We start from the raw sequence: 21,641 nt of genomic DNA, 5'->3' as shown, positions 1-21,641 counted from the left end.
CAACATGCTGTGCCAAATGTTATTAATCCGATTCATTTGTTTACTTTCCCCGTCTGTAACAGGTTCCATTCATCCACGGTTTGATGTCTGCAGTTTTATCCCTTTCTCCTTTCTGAAGCCAGGGTTCCCCAACCTTAGCAAAAACACCGTCTATTGTATATGCATTACTACTAGCTCCCTTCATTGAGACAATGTGACCAAAATCCAAAATCCATGAGTGCGGCAAACTTGAAAATTATGTTTCTGTAAAATCGTTCATAATTAGTTAGTAAAATCCTGAAATGACACTCAGGAACCTGAGTTTAAGAAAACACATTTCCGAAGTAGAGTTCACTTGTATGGGTACAGACCATACAGAATGTGTCTTGTAAATAAAGCTGTCAAATCGAGCTATAAATCAACACACCCAAAAACGTATACATTTTCTGAAAGCTCTTGACATATCCTTTCTGCTAGTAGCTGTGTTATTTGAATAATAAATTGATTTCTTGTTTTGCCTTTCTGTCATGCATACTTAGATGTTATTCCCCTACATTTTTCTTTGTCAAGCCAAGTAAAATATGAGGGACCTAAGGGGCCTTTGTCACTACGAGTCACTAGGCAATACGTAGTTCGTGACAACCCTTGAGTCATGAGCATTTGCTGGCTGGATAAGTAATGACAATTTTGAACGTTTAGACTCATATTTCAAACATAGCAGAACCAGTGACATCGACACGCGTTGTCATGTTGTAGAACGATCACAGTATATATTCCATATTTTTTGTTCTAACATGTGTCATGCATGGTATAAGAGTTTATACATAATAATATGCATTTTTCATTCTATTAATCTCCAAGGATACGGACAACCTTCATATTGGTGTCACACGGACTATTGCAATTTGAACAATTTGTTTGGAATACCATAATTTCATTCTTGGCTGCATTATCGCTGTCATCTTGCTGTGCTAATGTCCGTGGTCTAGCAATCCCATCATCATCTGTTTTAGCTACTATATCATCTTCAGCATCACCATCTGCCTGGATATTGAGAAGAATAAAGTATTTATGTTATTTTGTTTCATTACGTTTATTTTTGTTTCATCGTTCATTTCACTTTGTTTATATTTTTGCTATATTGTGCTTTGTTTCATCGTTCATTTCACTTTGTTTTCGCTATGTTACGCTTTGTTTCATCGTTCATTTCACTTTTTTCAGTTTTGCTATGTTACGCTTTGTTTCATCGTTCATTTCTCTTTGTTCAGTTTTGCTATGTTACGCTGTTTCTTCGTTCATTTCACTTTTAGTTTTGCTATATTACGCTTTGTTTCATCGTTCATTTCACTTTGTTTAGTTTTGCTATGTTATGCTGTTTCATCGTTCATTTCACTTTGGTTTTGATGTGTTTTATTTCATAATGGTGACTCATTGTATTAATTAATTAATTAATTAATTAATATTTCAGTAATCTTGATAGTGTCAACACTGGCAGTCCCCAAAACTATATTGATTGCCGGTGTTGTATTACTCATAACATACCGACCAAGACAAAAAAAAAATGACTAACTTACACAAGATATAGTGAAGTATACTAACCACTAGTCCAAGCTGTTTATCTTGTTGTAATGTTCTTGTATACTTTGTAACTGTCAGAGCTGGATCTTTTTGGGGTGCCCTGGGATTTTCAATAAAACTGTTACCAGTGGGATCATCTAGAATCTGGAGAAGGAAATCATCGTATATTTGTTCAAATTTCTTGAAAACGACGACTTGCGTGTGAAAATAGTCAAAAATTGAATCCATTTTTATACTGACTTTGTATTGATATAATTATTATCACATTTTTATCATGATAACTTAAACATTATTTTCATAACAATTATCAGTTCATTTACCCCAAATAAATATAACAGTGGGTAAATGGGGAGTCAGGAAATAGCTTACAGCTAGATTAGACCTGTCCTCTCACATATATTAAAGTCACTAAAAGTGGCCATATCGATGAGGATTTGGTATGTATTTTGGATTTCTAATTTATAAAATAACTTAGCTACGTTTTCCAACTTGAAAAATAAAGGTGAAACAACATTGACTATGTCAGTCTTTCAATTTGTATCTCAATCATTGCAATGTGCTACAAAACGTACAATAACAAGCATTTTATACAATTATTAATCATTTGCAATTCATCAAGTTGCAAACAAGGACTTTGCATGCGTTGTTTCACATTGACATTTCAAGTCGGAAGCCATGATAAAATTGTTTTACAAATCCAAAATCCAAAATAAATACCCAATCCTCATCCATATGGCCACTTTAATACCTAGAAAGTCACAGCAAGGTACTACTATTAGTGCTAATATGAATAAATATATGTAATGTTACAGTAATAATAATCTTTATTTATACTAGATAGTTCTTTAAGTATATAAACACTTGTCTCCCAGGAAGCCCAGTGAGGGCCATCCCTCATGGGTTCAGTGTTAATAATGTACACATGATTAAATTACAAATATCAGTTATACTGCACGAGTTGATGTTACTTCAACATTTGTTTGAAATGACGTAATTGTAAAGCACATTATGTAGACAGAGATGTTATTTTTGTGCCAGAAAATAGAAATAGTTACTACAGGTTAGGTTTCCTTCTCGTTAAAAACTGAAAACATCCACTGTGTATGATTCTACTTACTATTGTAAATGATGATGTAACTTCTTTTAATTTCTTCAATTTCTCAATAAACTCATCAATCTTAGAGGCGGTGTCTGGATCCATGGCCTACAGAAGAAAGAATTGAAAATGATGGCTTACTCCATTTTGGACTCATTCCAGATATATCATGACCTAAGAGTATATAACATGTACATTGTATGTTTTGTATGAATTCCCGACAACTAGAAATTCCAAGTTACATCAAATTTGAATACCGAGGTAAGCAGTCCAGAAAAATGACTAAAAATGTGGTCAACTTGAGTAATCTTAATTTGAAGTGATTAAACAGCTGACATATCTGGAATAGACCTTCTATCAGAATTTGTTTATGTCTAAAATCAATGTGAGATGACTGCTCATATACACAGGCACACAAACATGTCTTACATATACACAGGAACACAAACATATCTTGCATATACACAGGCACACAAACATATCTTGCATATACACAGGCACACAAACATATCTTGCATATACACATGCACACACACATATCTTGCATATACACAGGCACACAAACATATCTTGCATATACACATGCACACAAACATATCTTGCATATACACAGGCACACAAACATATCTTGCATATACACATGCACACAAACATATCTTGCATATACACAGGCACACAAACATATCTTGCATATACACATGCACACAAACATATCTTGCATATACACATGCACACAAACATATCTTGCATATACACAGGCACACAAACATATCTTGCATATACACAGGAACACAAACATATCTTGCATATACACATGCACACAAACATATCTTGCATATACACAGGCACACAAACATATCTTGCATATACACATGCACACAAACATATCTTGCATATACACAGGCACACAAACATATCTTGCATATACACAGGAACACAAACATATCTTGCATATACACAGGCACACAAACATATCTTGCATATACACAGGCACACAAACATATCTTGCATATACACAGGCACACAAACATATCTTGCATATACACAGGCACACAAACATGTCTTGCATATACACATGCACACAAACATATCTTGCATATACACAGGCACACAAACATATCTTGCATATACACATGCACACAAACATATCTTGCATATACACAGGCACACACACATATCTTGCATATACACAGGCACACAAACATATCTTGCATATACACAGGCACAGAAACATATCTTGCATATACACAGGCACACAAACATGTCTTGCATATACACAGGCACACAAACATATCTTGCATATCTTCAGGCACACAAACATATCTTGCATATACACAGGCACACAAACATATCTTGCATATACACAGGCACACAAACACATCTTGCATATACACAGGCACACAAACATACATTTGTATCTTGCATATACACATGCACACAAACATATCTTGCATATACACATGCACACAAACATATCTTGCATATACACAGGCACACAAACATATCTTGCATATACACAGGCACACAAACATATCTTGCATATGCACATGCACACAAACATATCTTGCATATACACAGGCACACACACATATCTTCCATATACACAGGCACACAAACATATCTTGCATATACACAGGCACACAAACATATCTTGCATATACACAGGCACACAAACATGTCATGCATATACACAGGCACACAAACATATCTTGCATATACACAGGCACACAAACATATCTTGCATATACACAGGCACACACACACACACACACACACACATCTATTATCAGCTTACCTGTCTGACAGGTTGGTCTTGTTCCAACCCAGTCACTACTCTATCAATGACACCTTCCACTGTCGTCATAATACCTTTCTGTGTATTGGGTGGAATCTCAAAGTCAATTTCAGGAATGGCCACTGAGGCATAATCTGATTTGACAACTTTACGATTTAAATCCTGTAACGAGATTACGTAATGTTAAAGACTAAAACTTGATTGAGGAAAACAATTATCTGGCAGAGCTAGAGAAAATGGCAGTCCTGAACAAAATGAAAATGATTCCATTGTTATAGCTGGATTGATATTAATGATTCCATTGTTATAGCTGGATTGATATTAATGATTCCATTGTTATAGCTGGATTGATATTAATGATTCCATTGTTATAGCTGGATTGATATTAATGATTCCATTGTTATAGCTGGATTGATATTAATGATTCCATTGTTATAGCTGGATTGATATTAATGATTCCATTGTTATAGCTGGATTGATATTAATGATTCCATTGTTATAGCTGGATTGATATTAATGATTCCATTGTTATAGCTGGATTGATATTAATGATTCCATTGTTATAGCTGGATTGATATTAATGATTCCATTGTTATAGCTGGATTGATATTAATGATTCCATTGTTATAGCTGGATTGATATTAATGATTCCATTGTTATAGCTGGATTGATATTAATGATTCCATTGTTATAGCTGGATTGATATTAATGATTCCATTGTTATAGCTGGATTGATATTAATGATTCCATTGTTATAGCTGGATTGATATTAATGATTCCATTGTTATAGCTGGATTGATATTAATGATTCCATTGTTATAGCTGGATTGATATTAATGATAATGTAATACAATAACATGGGATGGAGTTATGGGCCTTTACATTCAAACTAAAAAAAACAGGGCTCAATGTAGTAGTCCCGTGTCCACAGACTACCAAATCTTGTCACGGAGCTACCATAATTTGCAGCTGGTAGCCCATTCAGGCTAAGATTTAAAAGATGGGAGATATATGGACTTGAAAATATTTCTATAATATACATATTTCCAATAGAGGAACTCTGTTTTCAGTTCAGGAATATAGGACTACTGGTCACCATCCTTGGGCTACCACTTTCTGAAATTGGTAGCCCACTAGCTAGGACTACCAAAGAAAAAAAGTTAATTTCAAGCCCTACCTTTAAAACGTAATGTTAATTTACAAGAAACTAACAGAATCTTGAAAGACAGACACAAGTTGGGCAGACAAACTGAGTGACAGACATATAAATATGTACCAGTGATTTTAAGGTTTTCAGGTTTTAGAAATCTCCAAAATTAATGAACGAAATTTCCTGTAATTGTCTTTCTAGATGTAAGACATGAATCAATTATTCTTAAAATTTATTCAAACTTAAGTTTAATTATGGCACTCATTTCAAAGCATACAGTATTGATATGTTTACCTCTGTAGTCTTGATCTTCACAGAATATTGACACCCGTCATCTTGAATTCTGCCACCAGGTTGGATTTCATTGTTGCTATAGTGACAGTGAGGACAATGGAATGACATAATGACAACATCTTTATAGAAAGGTATTCTGGTCAGAAGCAGTCTAGTTGATCCCTGTCAAAATAAAGTACACATCATATAAGAGATACAAAATATTAAAAATAAATCTTTGGGGTATGTTACTTTTTTCTTTTTTTTTAAATGGACATATAGATGAGGATTGCATATTTTCTCTGGATTGCCAAACAATTTTATCGTGGCGTCCTACTTGAAAAATCAATGTGAAACAATATAGACCATGTTTCAATACATTGTAAAAAAATAAATAAAAAAACATGTAAAAAATGTGTTATTGTACATACAATGTTACACACATTTATTAATCTTTTGCAATGTACTGGGTTACAAACACAGACTTGGCATATGCTGTTTCACATTGATTTTTCAAGTAGGAAGTTATGATAAAATTGTTTTATAAATTAAAAAATCCAAAATAAATAGCCAAGCCTCATCCATATGGCCACTCTACCTTATTGTTTCCTAATGAGTAAAATGCAATAACCAGTCCAGAGTTTGTCTAGGTGTTAGTATAGCTACCAAATCAAGTTACATATGATACAGTAATATGTTTTGAATTTGAAATTATCACCAACTGCTCTGCTAAATCTATGTGGTTGTGCCTGACCTGGCCCTTGTTAGTGTTACAGGTTAGTGGCATGGCAGTGCTATGCTCATGGTGCCCTAGTCCTGCTTGCGCACGTTGTAAGGCGTCCCTTGTTCAGCCTGAGGGTCATGTCAGTCCCGGGATGTCAGTAAGCTAGACCCGTGCACCTTCGTCCCAGATGCAACTGTGCAAGCAGGACTACTATGGTGCTCATGGCAACATACATGTACGGAAATCAACTTTCACTGCGCAGTTTTTCATCACAAAGTTCTTAGATGTGTAAAAATATTGCAACTTGGAATATTTAAGCTTTGGTTTGGACTATACCGAATGACAATGATCGCAGATATTAACGCAATCTTTTAATTACAGAAAAGTACAGCTAATATATCATGTTTACCATTTCCTCACAATTCACACACAGACTTTCGATCTCCATCATTTCTTGGTTTTCAATATCCTCCGCATCAAGATCACGGAAAAGCGGTTGGTTCCCATACGAATCTTCTGCCATTATTTGTATTTCGCAGGTTTCAAGGCAAGAATTCTCGAATATTCGTGAGAAGATCACCAATGACTTGCCTAGCTATATCATATGGACCGTTGCTGTACGCAAGGTCGCACAATTTGACCTTTCCCCTATGAACTTTGACGAACAGACAGCTTATGAAAGTGATATCGTGTGGTCCTAAGACGCAAACTCTGATTGGCTCTGATGTAAAATAATTAGTGTTCTATATGGTAAATTTCATCGTGAACAGGGGAACAACCAACAACATCGTGAATGTGCACAGTGTTTAATCAAAAAACAAACCGTAATTAATTATTTTCTATATCTGTGAAAGATCAAGTCTGCAACAAAATAGATATTCATTTGAACGTTACCTGACCAATCATTTGCGCTCTCTCGCTAAGGCCTCTTTGCGTTCATATGACCAATTTTAGCCAATCAGCGTTGAGGATACCGGCACATGGCGTTCGCCGTCTGAAATCTATGCCGATCGTGTCTACTACATACATAAGAAATTCTTCGTAGTTGTCGTCACTATGGGCAACGTTTTCGCTGCTGGCAACCCAACACCAACGCCGACTGTGTCCGGCCTTGGGGCGATGCCGACACCACCGTCGGCACTTGGGACAGCGCAACAATCACAGTCGGCAAATGGAGGGGATGAGCTTCCAAACCCCGGCACATTCGAGGACCTTCACAAGAAAGTTAAAGGTATTTCAGTTTTGTACGAATTTCTTCATTTTGTACATTATAATGTTCCTGTGTATTCCAGCTAAAATAGAGACGTTTTTATTCATTGCTGTTCGTTTTTTGTCAAAATCAGAGCCCACGTGTACGTCTCGTAGGTGACGACAATTCGTGGTGTGGTCAACGTTAGGATTGACAACTTCTTTTGTTTTTCTACGACATCATGTGTGTGGTGAAATGATAGGAGATACCATGAAATATCCATGAATGCCATTGTGAAATATCAAACAGTTTAAAGTGGATAGTAAGACACCTTGTTAGCTATTTTCCGACCCATGTTAGAACCTGCACTGGCTCCAACAGGATCATATTTTTTTTCGTCATCTAGCAACAGTAGATTTGTTAATGTTAGCTAGAATTGTGAAGTTATTTCCAAAAGGATATTAGTAGTCAGTAGTGGTTGATTTTATCCATAGGTTGACTGTTGTGTAGTGACATGTTTAAATCTTGAGTGAAAATTTGATTTTAAATTTGATGTCGTTTTGTTTTGGCTTACCTATGTACATGTATATATATAAATGTACCATGGTAGTGCTTATTGAATGTTCAGTATCAAAGCACAAGCTAACACTTCAAGTCATGAAGAGCAATCACACCACATTATTTCACAGTATGTCTTGTGCATGACTTAAATAATAACACAATGAGGGCAATATCACAATTTAGTGCCTGCACAATGGTTATGAATGATTTAAATAATAGCACATGCCAATGAGGGCAATATCATAATTTAGTGCCTGCACAAGGGTTGTGAATGATTTAAATAATAGCACATGCCAATGAGGGCAATATTACAATTTAGTGTCTGCACAAGGGTTGTGAATGATCTAAATAATAGCACATGCCAATGAGGGCAATATCACAATTTAGTGTCTGCACAAGGGTTGTGAATGATCTAAATAATAGCACATGCCAATGAGGGCAATATCACAATTTAGTGTCTGCACAAGGGTTGTGAATGATCTAAATAATAGCACATGCCAATGAGGGCAATATCACAATTTAGTGTCTGCACAAGGGTTGTGAATGATTTAAATAATAGCACATGCCAATGAGGGCAATATTACAATTTAGTGTCTGCACAAGGGTTGTGAATGATCTAAATAATAGCACATGCCAATGAGGGCAATATCACAATTTAGTGCCTCCACAAGGGTTGGGAATGATTTAAATAGTAACACATGCCAATGAGGGCAATATCGCAATTTAGTGTCTGCACAATGGTTGTGAATGATCTAAATAATAACACCTGTAGCAAGGGCAATACCTCAAATTAATGCCTGTACAATGGTTGACACATTTTACCCAAATTTTGATGCTACTCAAAGCCGAAGGCTAGAGCTTGAGAAGTAAGTCATTACATTAAATAAATATGGTTCCTAAATTAATTCAAACTTCTTGAAAAAAAAAACCTGCTCAAGGTGTGAAACAAGTTGAGGACTCGATCCATTTGTGTACTGAAATACTAAATGTTGTTTAACAGTACTGTTTCAAAAAAAGTAGTCACGGTGCAGCTACATTTTGTACATGTAGTGCAGATGTATGAGACAGCTAATGCTTGGCATGGAGGTAGTGCTTACTTGCTTAGAACTGATTATTGATCACACTCTTTAAGTACTAGTGTAAGTGCATAGGCACTAAACAACACACAAAGCAAATAAAAACTACTTGTGGAATACACCCTAATTAAAAATAAAAGTATCAAAGTACTATTCTTTTCTATTTTTTTTTTACAGAGTTGATGCCAATGTGCTTTGATGGATGTAAACTAATGATAAATAAAGGTCTTACAAATCACTTTCAAGTAGGACACCAAATAAATCTGAGTGGAGATAAGGAAAAATCAGGATATCATTTTAGTGCAACGTATGTAGGAGATAAGCAGCTTAGTCCAAGTGAGGTAAGTCACTTACAGCTTAGTCCAAGTGAGGTAAGTCACTTACAGCTTAGTCCAAGTGAGGTAAGTCACTTACAGCATAGTCCAAGTGAGGTAAGTCACTTACAGCTTAGTCCAAGTGAGGTAAGTCATTTACAGCTTAGTCCAAGTGAGGTAAGTCACTTACAGCTTAGTCCAAGTAAGGTACATCATTTACAGCTTAGTCCAAGTAAGGTACATCATTTACAGCTTAGTCCAAGTGAGGTAAGTCATTTACAGCTTAGTCCAAGTGAGGTAAGTCACTTACATCTTAGTCCAAGTGAGGTAAGTCACTTACAGCTTAGTCTAAGTAAGGTACATCATTTACAGCTTAGTCCAAGTGAGGTAAGTCATTTACAGCTTAGTCCAAGTAAGGTAAGTCACTTACAGCTTAGTCCAAGTGAGGTAAGTCACTTACAGCTTAGTCCAAGTGAGGTAAGTCATTTACAGCTTAGTCCAAGTGAGGTAAGTCACTTACAGCTTAGTCCAAGTGAGGTAAGTCACTTACAGCTTAGTCCAAGTGAGGTAAGTCATTTACAGCTTAGTCCAAGTGAGGTAAGTCACTTACATCTTAGTCCAAGTGAGGTAAGTCACTTACAGCTTAGTCCAAGTGAGGTAAGTCACTTACAGCTTAGTCGAAGTGAGGTAAGTCACTTACAGCTTAGTCCAAGTGAGGTAAGTCACTTACAGCTTAGTCCAAGTGAGGTAAGTCACTTACAGCTTAGTCCAAGTGAGGTAAGTCACTTACAGCTTAGTCCAAGTGAGGTAAGTCACTTACAGCTTAGTCCAAGTGAGGTAAGTCACTTACAGCTTAGTCCAAGTGAGGTAAGTCACTTACAGCTTAGTCCAAGTGAGGTAAGTCACTTACTTACCTGGTTAGTCCAAGTGAGGTAAGTCACTTACAGCTTAGTCCAAGTGAGGTAAGTCACTTACAGCTTAGTCCAAGTGAGGTAAGTCACTTACAGCTTAGTCCAAGTGAGGTAAGTAACTTCCAGCTTAGTCCAAGTGAGGTAAGTCACTTCCAGCTTAGTCCAAGTGAGGTAAGTCACTTACAGCTTAGTCCAAGTGAGGTAAGTCACTTACAGCTTAGTCCAAGTGAGGTAAGTCACTTACAGCATAGTCCAAGTGAGGTAAGTCACTTCCAGCTTAGTCCAAGTAAGGTAAATCACTTACAGCTTAGTCCAAGTGAGGTAAATCATTTACAGCTTAGTCCAAGTGAGGTAAATCACTTACAGCTTAGTCCAAGTGAGGTAAGTCACTTACAGCATAGTCCAAGTGAGGTAAGTCACTTCCAGCTTAGTCCAAGTAAGGTACATCATTTACAGCTTAGTCCAAGTGAGGTACATCATTTACAGCTTAGTCCAAGTGAGGTAAATCACTTACAGCTTAGTCCAAGTGAGGTAAATCACTTACAGCTTAGTCCAAGTAAGGTACATCATTTACAGCTTAGTCCAAGTAAGGTACATCATTTACAGCTTAGTCCAAGTGAGGTACATCATTTACAGCTTAGTCCAAGTAAGGTAAATCACTTACAGCTTAGTCCAAGTAAGGTACATCATTTACAGCTTAGTCCAAGTAAGGTACATCATTTACAGCTTAGTCCAAGTGAGGTACATCATTTACAGCTTAGTCCAAGTGAGGTAAATCACTTACAGCTTAGTCCAAGTAAGGTAAATCACTTACAGCTTAGTCCAAGTGAGGTAAATCACTTACAGCTTAGTCCAAGTGAGGTAAATCACTTACAGCTTAGTCCAAGTGAGGTAAATCACTTACAGCTTAGTCCAAGTAAGGTACATCACTTACAGCTTAGTCCAAGTAAGGTACATCATTTACAGCTTAGTCCAAGTAAGGTACATCATTTACAGCTTAGTCCAAGTGAGGTACATCATTTACAGCTTAGTCCAAGTAAGGTAAATCACTTACAGCTTAGTCCAAGTAAGGTACATCATTTACAGCTTAGTCCAAGTAAGGTACATCATTTACAGCTTAGTCCAAGTAAGGTACATCATTTACAGCTTAGTCCAAGTGAGGTAAGTCACTTACAGCTTAGTCCAAGTAAGGTAAATCACTTACAGCTTAGTCCAAGTAAGGTACATCATTTACAGCTTAGTCCAAGTAAGGTACATCATTTACAGCTTAGTCCAAGTAAGGTACATCATTTACAGCTTAGTCCAAGTGAGGTACATCATTTACAGCTTAGTCCAAGTAAGGTACATCATTTACAGCTTAGTCCAAGTAAGGTAAATCACTTACAGCTTAGTCCAAGTAAGGTACATCATTTACAGCTTAGTCCAAATAAGGTACATCATTTACAGCTTAGTCCAAGTGAGGTAAGTCACTTACAGCTTAGTCCAAGTAAGGTACATCATTTACAGCTTAGTCCAAGTAAGGTACATCATTTACAGCTTAGTCCAAGTGAGGTAAATCACTTACAGCTTAGTCCAAGTAAGGTACATCATTTACAGCTTAGTCCAAGTAAGGTACATCATTTACAGCTTAGTCCAAGTGAGGTAAGTCACTTACAGCTTAGTCCAAGTAAGGTAAATCACTTACAGCTTAGTCCAAGTAAGGTACATCATTTACAGCTTAGTCTAAGTAAGGTACATCATTTACAGCTTAGTCCAAGTAAGGTACATCATTTACAGCTTAGTCCAAGTAAGGTACATCATTTACAGCTTAGTCTAAGTAAGGTACATCATTTACAGCTTAGTCCAAGTAAGGTACATCATTTACAGCTTAGTCCAAGTGAGGTACATCATTTACAGCTTAGTCTAAGTAAGGTAAATCATTTACAGCTTAGTCCAAGTGAGGTAAATCACTTACAGCTTAGTCCAAGTGAGGTACATCATTTACAGCTTAGTCCAAGTAAGGTACATCATTTACAGCTTAGTCCAAGTGAGGTACATCATTTACAGCTTAGTCCAAGTGAGGTAAGTCACTTACAGCTTAGTCCAAGTAAGGTAAATCATTTACAGCTTAGTCCAAGTAAGGTAAATCACTTACAGCTTAGTCCAAGTGAGGTACATCATTTACAGCTTAGTCCAAGTAAGGTAAATCACTTACAGCTTAGTCCAAGTAAGGTACATCATTTACAGCTTAGTCCAAGTAAGGTACATCATTTACAGCTTAGTCCAAGTAAGGTACATCATTTACAGCTTAGTCCAAGTGAGGTACATCATTTACAGCTTAGTCCAAGTAAGGTAAATCACTTACAGCTTAGTCCAAGTAAGGTAAATCACTTACAGCTTAGTCCAAGTAAGGTACATCATTTACAGCTTAGTCCAAGTGAGGTAAATCACTTACAGCTTAGTCCAAGTGAGGTACATCATTTACAGCTTAGTCCAAGTAAGGTACATCATTTACAGCTTAGTCTAAGTAAGGTAAATCACTTACAGCTTAGTCCAAGTAAGGTACATCATTTACAGCTTAGTCCAAGTAAGGTACATCATTTACAGCTTAGTCCAAGTGAGGTAAGTCACTTACAGCTTAGTCCAAGTAAGGTAAATCATTTACAGCTTAGTCCAAGTAAGGTAAATCATTTACAGCTTAGTCCAAGTAAGGTAAATCACTTACAGCTTAGTCCAAGTGAGGTACATCATTTACAGCTTAGTCTAAGTAAGGTAAATCACTTACAGCTTAGTCCAAGTAAGGTACATCATTTACAGCTTAGTCCAAGTAAGGTACATCATTTACAGCTTAGTCCAAGTAAGGTAAGTCACTTACAGCTTAGTCCAAGTGAGGTACATCATTTACAGCTTAGTCCAAGTAAGGTACATCATTTACAGCTTAGTCCAAGTAAGGTACATCATTTACAGCTTAGTCCAAGTAAGGTACATCATTTACAGCTTAGTCCAAGTAAGGTACATCACTTACAGCTTAGTCCAAGTAAGGTACATCATTTACAGCTTAGTCCAAGTAAGGTAAATCACTTACAGCTTAGTCCAAGTAAGGTACATCATTTACAGCTTAGTCCAAGTAAGGTACATCATTTACAGCTTAGTCCAAGTAAGGTACATCACTTACAGCTTAGTCCAAGTAAGGTACATCATTTACAGCTTAGTCCAAGTAAGGTAAATCATTTACAGCTTAGTCCAAGTAAGGTACATCATTTACAGCTTAGTCCAAGTGAGGTAAGTCACTTACAGCTTAGTCCAAGTGAGGTAAGTCACTTACAGCTTAGTCCAAGTAAGGTAAATCACTTACAGCTTAGTCCAAGTAAGGTACATCATTTACAGCTTAGTCCAAGTAAGGTACATCATTTACAGCTTAGTCCAAGTAAGGTACATCATTTACAGCTTAGTCCAAGTAAGGTACATCACTTACAGCTTAGTCCAAGTAAGGTACATCATTTACAGCTTAGTCCAAGTGAGGTAAGTCACTTACAGCTTAGTCCAAGTAAGGTAAATCATTTACAGCTTAGTCCAAGTAAGGTACATCATTTACAGCTTAGTCCAAGTGAGGTAAGTCACTTACAGCTTAGTCCAAGTAAGGTACATCATTTACAGCTTAGTCCAAGTAAGGTACATCATTTACAGCTTAGTCCAAGTGAGGTAAGTCACTTACAGCTTAGTCCAAGTAAGGTAAATCACTTACAGCTTAGTCCAAGTAAGGTACATCATTTACAGCTTAGTCCAAGTAAGGTACATCATTTACAGCTTAGTCCAAGTAAGGTACATCATTTACAGCTTAGTCCAAGTAAGGTAAATCATTTACAGCTTAGTCCAAGTAAGGTAAATCACTTACAGCTTAGTCCAAGTAAGGTACATCATTTACAGCTTAGTCCAAGTGAGGTACATCATTTACAGCTTAGTCCAAGTAAGGTACATCATTTACAGCTTAGTCCAAGTAAGGTAAATCATTTACAGCTTAGTCCAAGTAAGGTAAATCACTTACAGCTTAGTCCAAGTAAGGTACATCATTTACAGCTTAGTCCAAGTGAGGTACATCATTTACAGCTTAGTCCAAGTAAGGTACATCATTTACAGCTTAGTCCAAGTAAGGTACATCATTTACAGCTTAGTCCAAGTAAGGTACATCATTTACAGCTTAGTCCAAGTAAGGTACATCATTTACAGCTTAGTCCAAGTGAGGTACATCATTTACAGCTTAGTCCAAGTAAGGTACATCATTTACAGCTTAGTCCAAGTAAGGTACATCATTTACAGCTTAGTCCAAGTAAGGTACATCATTTACAGCTTAGTCCAAGTGAGGTAAATCATTTACAGCTTAGTCCAAGTAAGGTACATCATTTACAGCTTAGTCCAAGTGAGGTACATCATTTACAGCTTAGTCCAAGTAAGGTACATCATTTACAGCTTAGTCCAAGTAAGGTACATCATTTACAGCTTAGTCCAAGTAAGGTACATCACTTATAGCTTAGTCCAAGTAAGGTACATCATTTACAGCTTAGTCCAAGTAAGGTACATCATTTACAGCTTAGTCCAAGTAAGGTACATCATTTACAGCTTAGTCCAAGTGAGGTAAATCATTTACAGCTTAGTCCAAGTAAGGTACATCATTTACAGCTTAGTCCAAGTAAGGTAAATCACTTACAGCTTAGTCCAAGTAAGGTACATCATTTACAGCTTAGTCCAAGTAAGGTACATCATTTACAGCTTAGTCCAAGTGAGGTAAATCATTTACAGCTTAGTCCAAGTAAGGTACATCATTTACAGCTTAGTCCATGTGAGGTACATCATTTACAGCTTAGTCCAAGTAAGGTAAATCACTTACAGCTTAGTCCAAGTAAGGTAAATCACTTACAGCTTAGTCCAAGTAAGGTAAATCACTTACAGCTTAGTCCAAGTAAGGTACATCATTTACAGCTTAGTCCAAGTAAGGTAAATCACTTACAGCTTAGTCCAAGTAAGGTACATCATTTACAGCTTAGTCCAAGTAAGGTACATCATTTACAGCTTAGTCCAAGTAAGGTAAGTCACTTACAGCTTAGTCCAAGTAAGGTACATCATTTACAGCTTAGTCCAAGTAAGGTAAATCACTTACAGCTTAGTCCAAGTGAGGTACATCATTTACAGCTTAGTCCAAGTAAGGTACATCATTTACAGCTTAGTCCAAGTAAGGTAAGTCACTTACAGCTTAGTCCAAGTAAGGTACATCATTTACAGCTTAGTCCAAGTAAGGTACATCATTTACAGCTTAGTCCAAGTAAGGTACATCATTTACAGCTTAGTCCAAGTAAGGTAAGTCACTTACAGCTTAGTCCAAGTAAGGTACATCATTTACAGCTTAGTCCAAGTAAGGTAAATCACTTACAGCTTAGTCCAAGTGAGGTACATCATTTACAGCTTAGTCCAAGTAAGGTACATCATTTACAGCTTAGTCCAAGTAAGGTAAGTCACTTACAGCTTAGTCCAAGTAAGGTACATCATTTACAGCTTAGTCCAAGTGAGGTAAATCATTTACAGCTTAGTCCAAGTAAGGTACATCATTTACAGCTTAGTCCAAGTGAGGTACATCATTTACAGCTTAGTCCAAGTAAGGTAAATCACTTACAGCTTAGTCCAAGTAAGGTAAATCACTTACAGCTTAGTCCAAGTAAGGTACATCATTTACAGCTTAGTCCAAGTAAGGTACATCATTTACAGCTTAGTCCAAGTGAGGTACATCATTTACAGCTTAGTCCAAGTAAGGTACATCATTTACAGCTTAGTCCAAGTGAGGTAAGTCACTTACAGCTTAGTCCAAGTAAGGTAAATCACTTACAGCTTAGTCCAAGTAAGGTACATCATTTACAGCTTAGTCTAAGTAAGGTACATCATTTACAGCTTAGTCCAAGTAAGGTAAATCACTTACAGCTTAGTCCAAGTAAGGTACATCATTTACAGCTTAGTCCAAGTAAGGTACATCATTTACAGCTTAGTCCAAGTAAGGTACATCATTTACAGCTTAGTCCAAGTAAGGTACATCATTTACAGCTTAGTCCAAGTGAGGTACATCACTTACAGCTTAGTCCAAGTAAGGTACATCATTTACAGCTTAGTCCAAGTAAGGTACATCATTTACAGCTTAGTCCAAGTAAGGTACATCACTTACAGCTTAGTTCAAGTGAGGTACATCATTTACAGCTTAGTTTAAGTAAGGTAAATCACTTACAGCTTAGTCCAAGTAAGGTACATCATTTACAGCTTAGTCCAAGTAAGGTACATCATTTACAGCTTAGTCCAAGTAAGGTAAGTCACTTACAGCTTAGTCCAAGTGAGGTACATCATTTACAGCTTAGTCCAAGTAAGGTAAATCACTTACAGCTTAGTCCAAGTAAGGTACATCATTTACAGCTTAGTCCAAGTAAGGTACATCATTTACAGCTTAGTCCAAGTGAGGTAAGTCACTTACAGCTTAGTCCAAGTAAGGTACATCATTTACAGCTTAGTCCAAGTAAGGTACATCATTTACAGCTTAGTCCAAGTGAGGTAAGTCACTTACAGCTTAGTCCAAGTAAGGTACATCATTTACAGCTTAGTCCAAGTAAGGTAAATCACTTACAGCTTAGTCCAAGTAAGGTACATCATTTACAGCTTAGTCCAAGTGAGGTACATCATTTACAGCTTAGTCCAAGTAAGGTACATCATTTACAGCTTAGTCCAAGTAAGGTAAATCACTTACAGCTTAGTCCAAGTAAGGTACATCATTTACAGCTTAGTCCAAGTGAGGTACATCATTTACAGCTTAGTCCAAGTAAGGTAAGTCACTTACAGCTTAGTCCAAGTGAGGTACATCATTTACAGCTTAGTCCAAGTAAGGTACATCATTTACAGCTTAGTCCAAGTAAGGTAAGTCACTTACAGCTTAGTCCAAGTGAGGTAAGTCACTTACAGCTTAGTCCAAGTGAGGTAAGTCACTTACAGCTTAGTCCAAGTGAGGTAAGTCACTTACAGCTTAGTCCAAGTGAGGTAAGTCACTTCCAGCTTAGTCCAAGTAAGGAATGTAACTCACAGCTTAGTCCAAGTGAGGTACATCACTTACAGCTTAGTCCAAGTGAGGTAAGTAACTTATAAGTAACTTACTTACCTGGTTAGTCCAAGTGAGGTAAGTCACTTACACAGCTTAGTCCAAGTGAGGTAAGTCACTTACAGCATACAATGTAGTCCGAGTGAGGTAAGTCACTGCCAGCTTAGTCCAAGTGAGGTATGTAACTTACAGCATAGTCCAAGTGAGGTACATCACTTACAGCTTAGTCCAAGTGAGGTAAGTCACTTACAGCTTAGTCCAAGTGAGGTAAGTCACTTACAGCTTAGTCCAAGTGAGGTATGTAAGTTACGTAGTAGCTTTGACTCCTTGTCCACATCTAGGGGAATCAGAAGTCATGAACCAACAGGTGTCCCTGCAAATAAGTCGACCCCCAACTAACTTATAGTCTACAGGTTATCAGTGGCTTGGACATAACATGCATGTAACTACACAAATGCACAATATATGGACATTACATTTTTATAACTACACAAATGTACCATATATGGACATTACATTTTTATAACTACACAAATGCACAATATATGGACATTATATTTTTATAACTACACAAATGCACAATATATGGACATTACATTTTTATAACTACACAAATGTACCATATATGGACATTACATGTATGTAACTACACAAATGCACCATATATGGACATTGCATGTATGTAACTACACAAATGCACCATATATGGACATTGCATGTATGTAACTACACAAATGTACCATATATGGACATTACATGTATGTAACTACACAAATGCACCATATATGGACATTACATGTGTGTAACTACACAAATGCACCACATATGGACATTACATGTATGTAACTACACAAATGAACCATATATGGACATTACATGTATGTAACTACACAAATGTACCATATATGGACATTACATGTATGTAACTACACAAATGTACCATATATGGACATTACATGTATGTAACTACACAAATGCACCATATATGGACATTACATGTATGTAACTACACAAATGTACCATATATGGACATTACATATATGTAACTTCACAAATGCACCATATATGGACATTATATAACTACACAAATGTACCATATATGGACATTATATAACTACACAAATGCACCATATATGGACATTATGTAACTACACAAATGTACCATATATGGACATTATGTAACTACACAAATGTACCATATATGGACATTATATAACTACACAAATGCACCATATATGGACATTATGTAACTACACAAATGTACCATATATGGACATTATGTAACTACACAAATGCACCATATATGGACATTATATAACTACACAAATGCACCATATATGGACATTATATAACTACACAAATGCACCATATATGGACATTATATAACTACACAAATGCACCATATATGGACATTATGTAACTACACAAATGTACCATATATGGACATTATGTAACTACACAAATGTACCATATATGGACATTATATAACTACACAAATGTACCATATATGGACATTATATAACTACACAAATGCACCATATATGGACATTATATAACTACACAAATGTACCATATATGGACATTATGTAACTACACAAATGCACCATATATGGACATTATATAACTACACAAATGTACCATATATGGACATTATATAACTACACAAATGTACCATATATGGACATTATATAACTACACAAATGCAATCCAATTTAAGTGTGACTGATGAACTACTACAACAAATTGATATGTTACCAAAACAAGTTTGTGTCTTTGTACAAAATTTAGTAGGATGAGAAAAGCAAATTTCCTAAAACACCACATTGTTCCATCACACACTTTTGATTACAAGGAATAATGGTGCTGTCATTTACATACATTTGCATATTATTTGCATACATCTATGCAATAATGTTTTTGGTACTGCATTGCAGTGCAAATGTTACTAGTATACAAGCACCCTGGTATATGTAGTCACTAGTATAAGTAGTCACTGGTACATATGTGTATGATGAGTGTTTGTACATGTATGCTATGAAAATGAGACAACATACATCAGACAACATACATCATTAACACTGAATTGAACCCACATTTTAGTAAGCTTACTGTATATTTATTTTGTTTTTTTTTGTTTCTGGCAGTCTTTCCCAGTGATGTTAGGTGACATAGACAACAATGGTAATTTACAAGCACAGTTTATACATCAACTTACAGAAAGGATACGAACTAAAGCATTGATACAGGTATGGAATATCTACGCCATTACTTCAGTATGCACTCTCACCTAGTTTCTGTCTGACAGTATTTCACTTATTTTCATAAGGTCAAAGTTCACTCCAGGTCAAAGGTACAACCTGTCTGCCTACATCTCTTTTTCTGTGAGGTGAGATTTGGCATGCCATAATACAAAACTATTGGGGAGTAACATCCAAGAATCTAATGTGGCTTAATACACATACTGGTACTTTGTATACAGTTAGCATGACGGGATTGGCCGGCACAAACCATGTATCTAGGCTAATCCCCTGGATGTGGACAAATTCTGCGTTGCCGAATTAATGGCTTATGACCACCCAGAGACTAAATAAACTACTGATCAAGTGGAACAAAAGATCACAAGGGATTAGGTAGAGGGCAAAAACCTGGGCAAACAGTGATATTTGTCAGAGCAATCACAGATTGACAGTCAGTACACTCCTCAAGTAAGGTATCTTTTCATATGGAAATGATTTCGAACCTACAGCGTTTGTGCCGGGGAATCTTGGCATGAGTGTGGGAATATAAAAAATCAACAGTTTCTTTAAAAAGAAGGCAATGGACCTTAAAATTGCTCTTATTTCAAATTGATAAGAAGCAGGTGTCTATCTACTCTGGATGACCAGACTGTGGTGTGGTCAAATTCCCTCAATCAGCACACATTCATGTGCTTCCTCCTACTGTGTTCATATAAACATGATTATGTTGTTGTGTCCCCACGTGATTTAGTTTAAACTGACTGGCGGTGGAGTCCTGGTTGGACATTGGACATCATGAAAACAGCTGTACTAAATTAATGAGCAGTGATGACAGCCCATTATTGCTAGTGACATGCACTGTTGTGCTTTGCTCACTATGGGGTTGAACCATAATTAATACCTTTCGTCAGGGCCTGGACAATACTGTGAATGAAGGTATAAATCATAACGATACGTTCCAGGAACTAGACTACATGTAGTTTCCATCTGGCAATAATGTATAGAGATTTTAAGAGCTTTAATTTATCAGAGAGATTTGGTTGTGAGGTGCATTCTTGTATTTTGAATTGAAATGATTTGTTTTCATTACAGACACAGAAAAATGTTGTATCAGTAGCCCAATTAGACTGTGAGTACAAAGGACCAAGCTACACTGCCACAGTAACCACAGCAAACCCTGATATACTCAATGAATCTGGGATTGTAGTTGGCCAGTATTTGCAGAGTATTACCTCTAGACTAGCATTAGGAACTCAACTACTGTACCAGTATGGACAGGGCCAAGAGATGGCAGAGTTATCACTTACTGCAAAGTATTCAGGTAAGTTCATAGATTAGTCTACATGTATGTCTATTGTGATTTGTGGTTTTACTTTCTGACTCACTTGAGCAATCGTAATGCTATCAGTATCGATGAGAAATGATTAATATGGTTTAAAAAATATACAACCCATAACATTAAAGTAATGCCTTTTCTGTATGTACCACAATCGCTTATAGCATTCATATCAAGTGTAAAAGTATACTGTTTCATTTGCTAATTGATCACATTACAAAGTCCGCATGCTAGGCTTGTAAATAAACAAATTGAAACAGTATACTTTTACACTACAATATATGTGAATGCTATAAAGGAGTGGAGCACACAGAAATAGTGCT

At 36.5% G+C, this 21,641-nt stretch overlaps 2 protein-coding genes across 3 annotated transcripts in view; one reads left to right on the top strand and one right to left on the bottom strand.

The window, feature by feature from the left end:
• Window positions 1-7,195, bottom strand: part of LOC144440060 (zinc finger protein ZPR1-like) — an 18,851-nt gene extending 11,656 nt beyond the window's left edge. For both annotated transcript variants that reach the window (XM_078129303.1, XM_078129304.1), the window contains exons 1-6: window positions 7,005-7,195; window positions 5,893-6,054; window positions 4,449-4,610; window positions 2,675-2,761; window positions 1,579-1,701; window positions 846-1,023 (exon numbers count right to left, since the gene is read on the bottom strand). In XM_078129303.1, coding sequence (XP_077985429.1) covers window positions 846-1,023; window positions 1,579-1,701; window positions 2,675-2,761; window positions 4,449-4,610; window positions 5,893-6,054; window positions 7,005-7,118 — 826 coding nt within the window. In that variant the 5' untranslated portion in view covers window positions 7,119-7,195. The remainder of the gene's footprint in view (window positions 1-845; window positions 1,024-1,578; window positions 1,702-2,674; window positions 2,762-4,448; window positions 4,611-5,892; window positions 6,055-7,004) is intronic.
• A 377-nt stretch (window positions 7,196-7,572) lies between these two features.
• LOC144439709 (mitochondrial import receptor subunit TOM40 homolog) overlaps window positions 7,573-21,641 on the top strand; it is a 32,574-nt gene continuing 18,505 nt past the window's right edge. The window contains exons 1-4 of the mRNA XM_078128943.1: window positions 7,573-7,826; window positions 9,599-9,762; window positions 19,890-19,991; window positions 21,075-21,303. Coding sequence (XP_077985069.1) covers window positions 7,652-7,826; window positions 9,599-9,762; window positions 19,890-19,991; window positions 21,075-21,303 — 670 coding nt within the window. The 5' untranslated portion in view covers window positions 7,573-7,651. The remainder of the gene's footprint in view (window positions 7,827-9,598; window positions 9,763-19,889; window positions 19,992-21,074; window positions 21,304-21,641) is intronic.

This window comes from Glandiceps talaboti, chromosome 9, assembly GCF_964340395.1.
Source record: "Glandiceps talaboti chromosome 9, keGlaTala1.1, whole genome shotgun sequence".
NCBI lineage: Eukaryota > Metazoa > Hemichordata > Enteropneusta > Spengelidae > Glandiceps > Glandiceps talaboti.
Note: the sequence above shows the minus strand (reverse complement) of the source record. Positions and strands in the feature narration are given on the sequence as shown.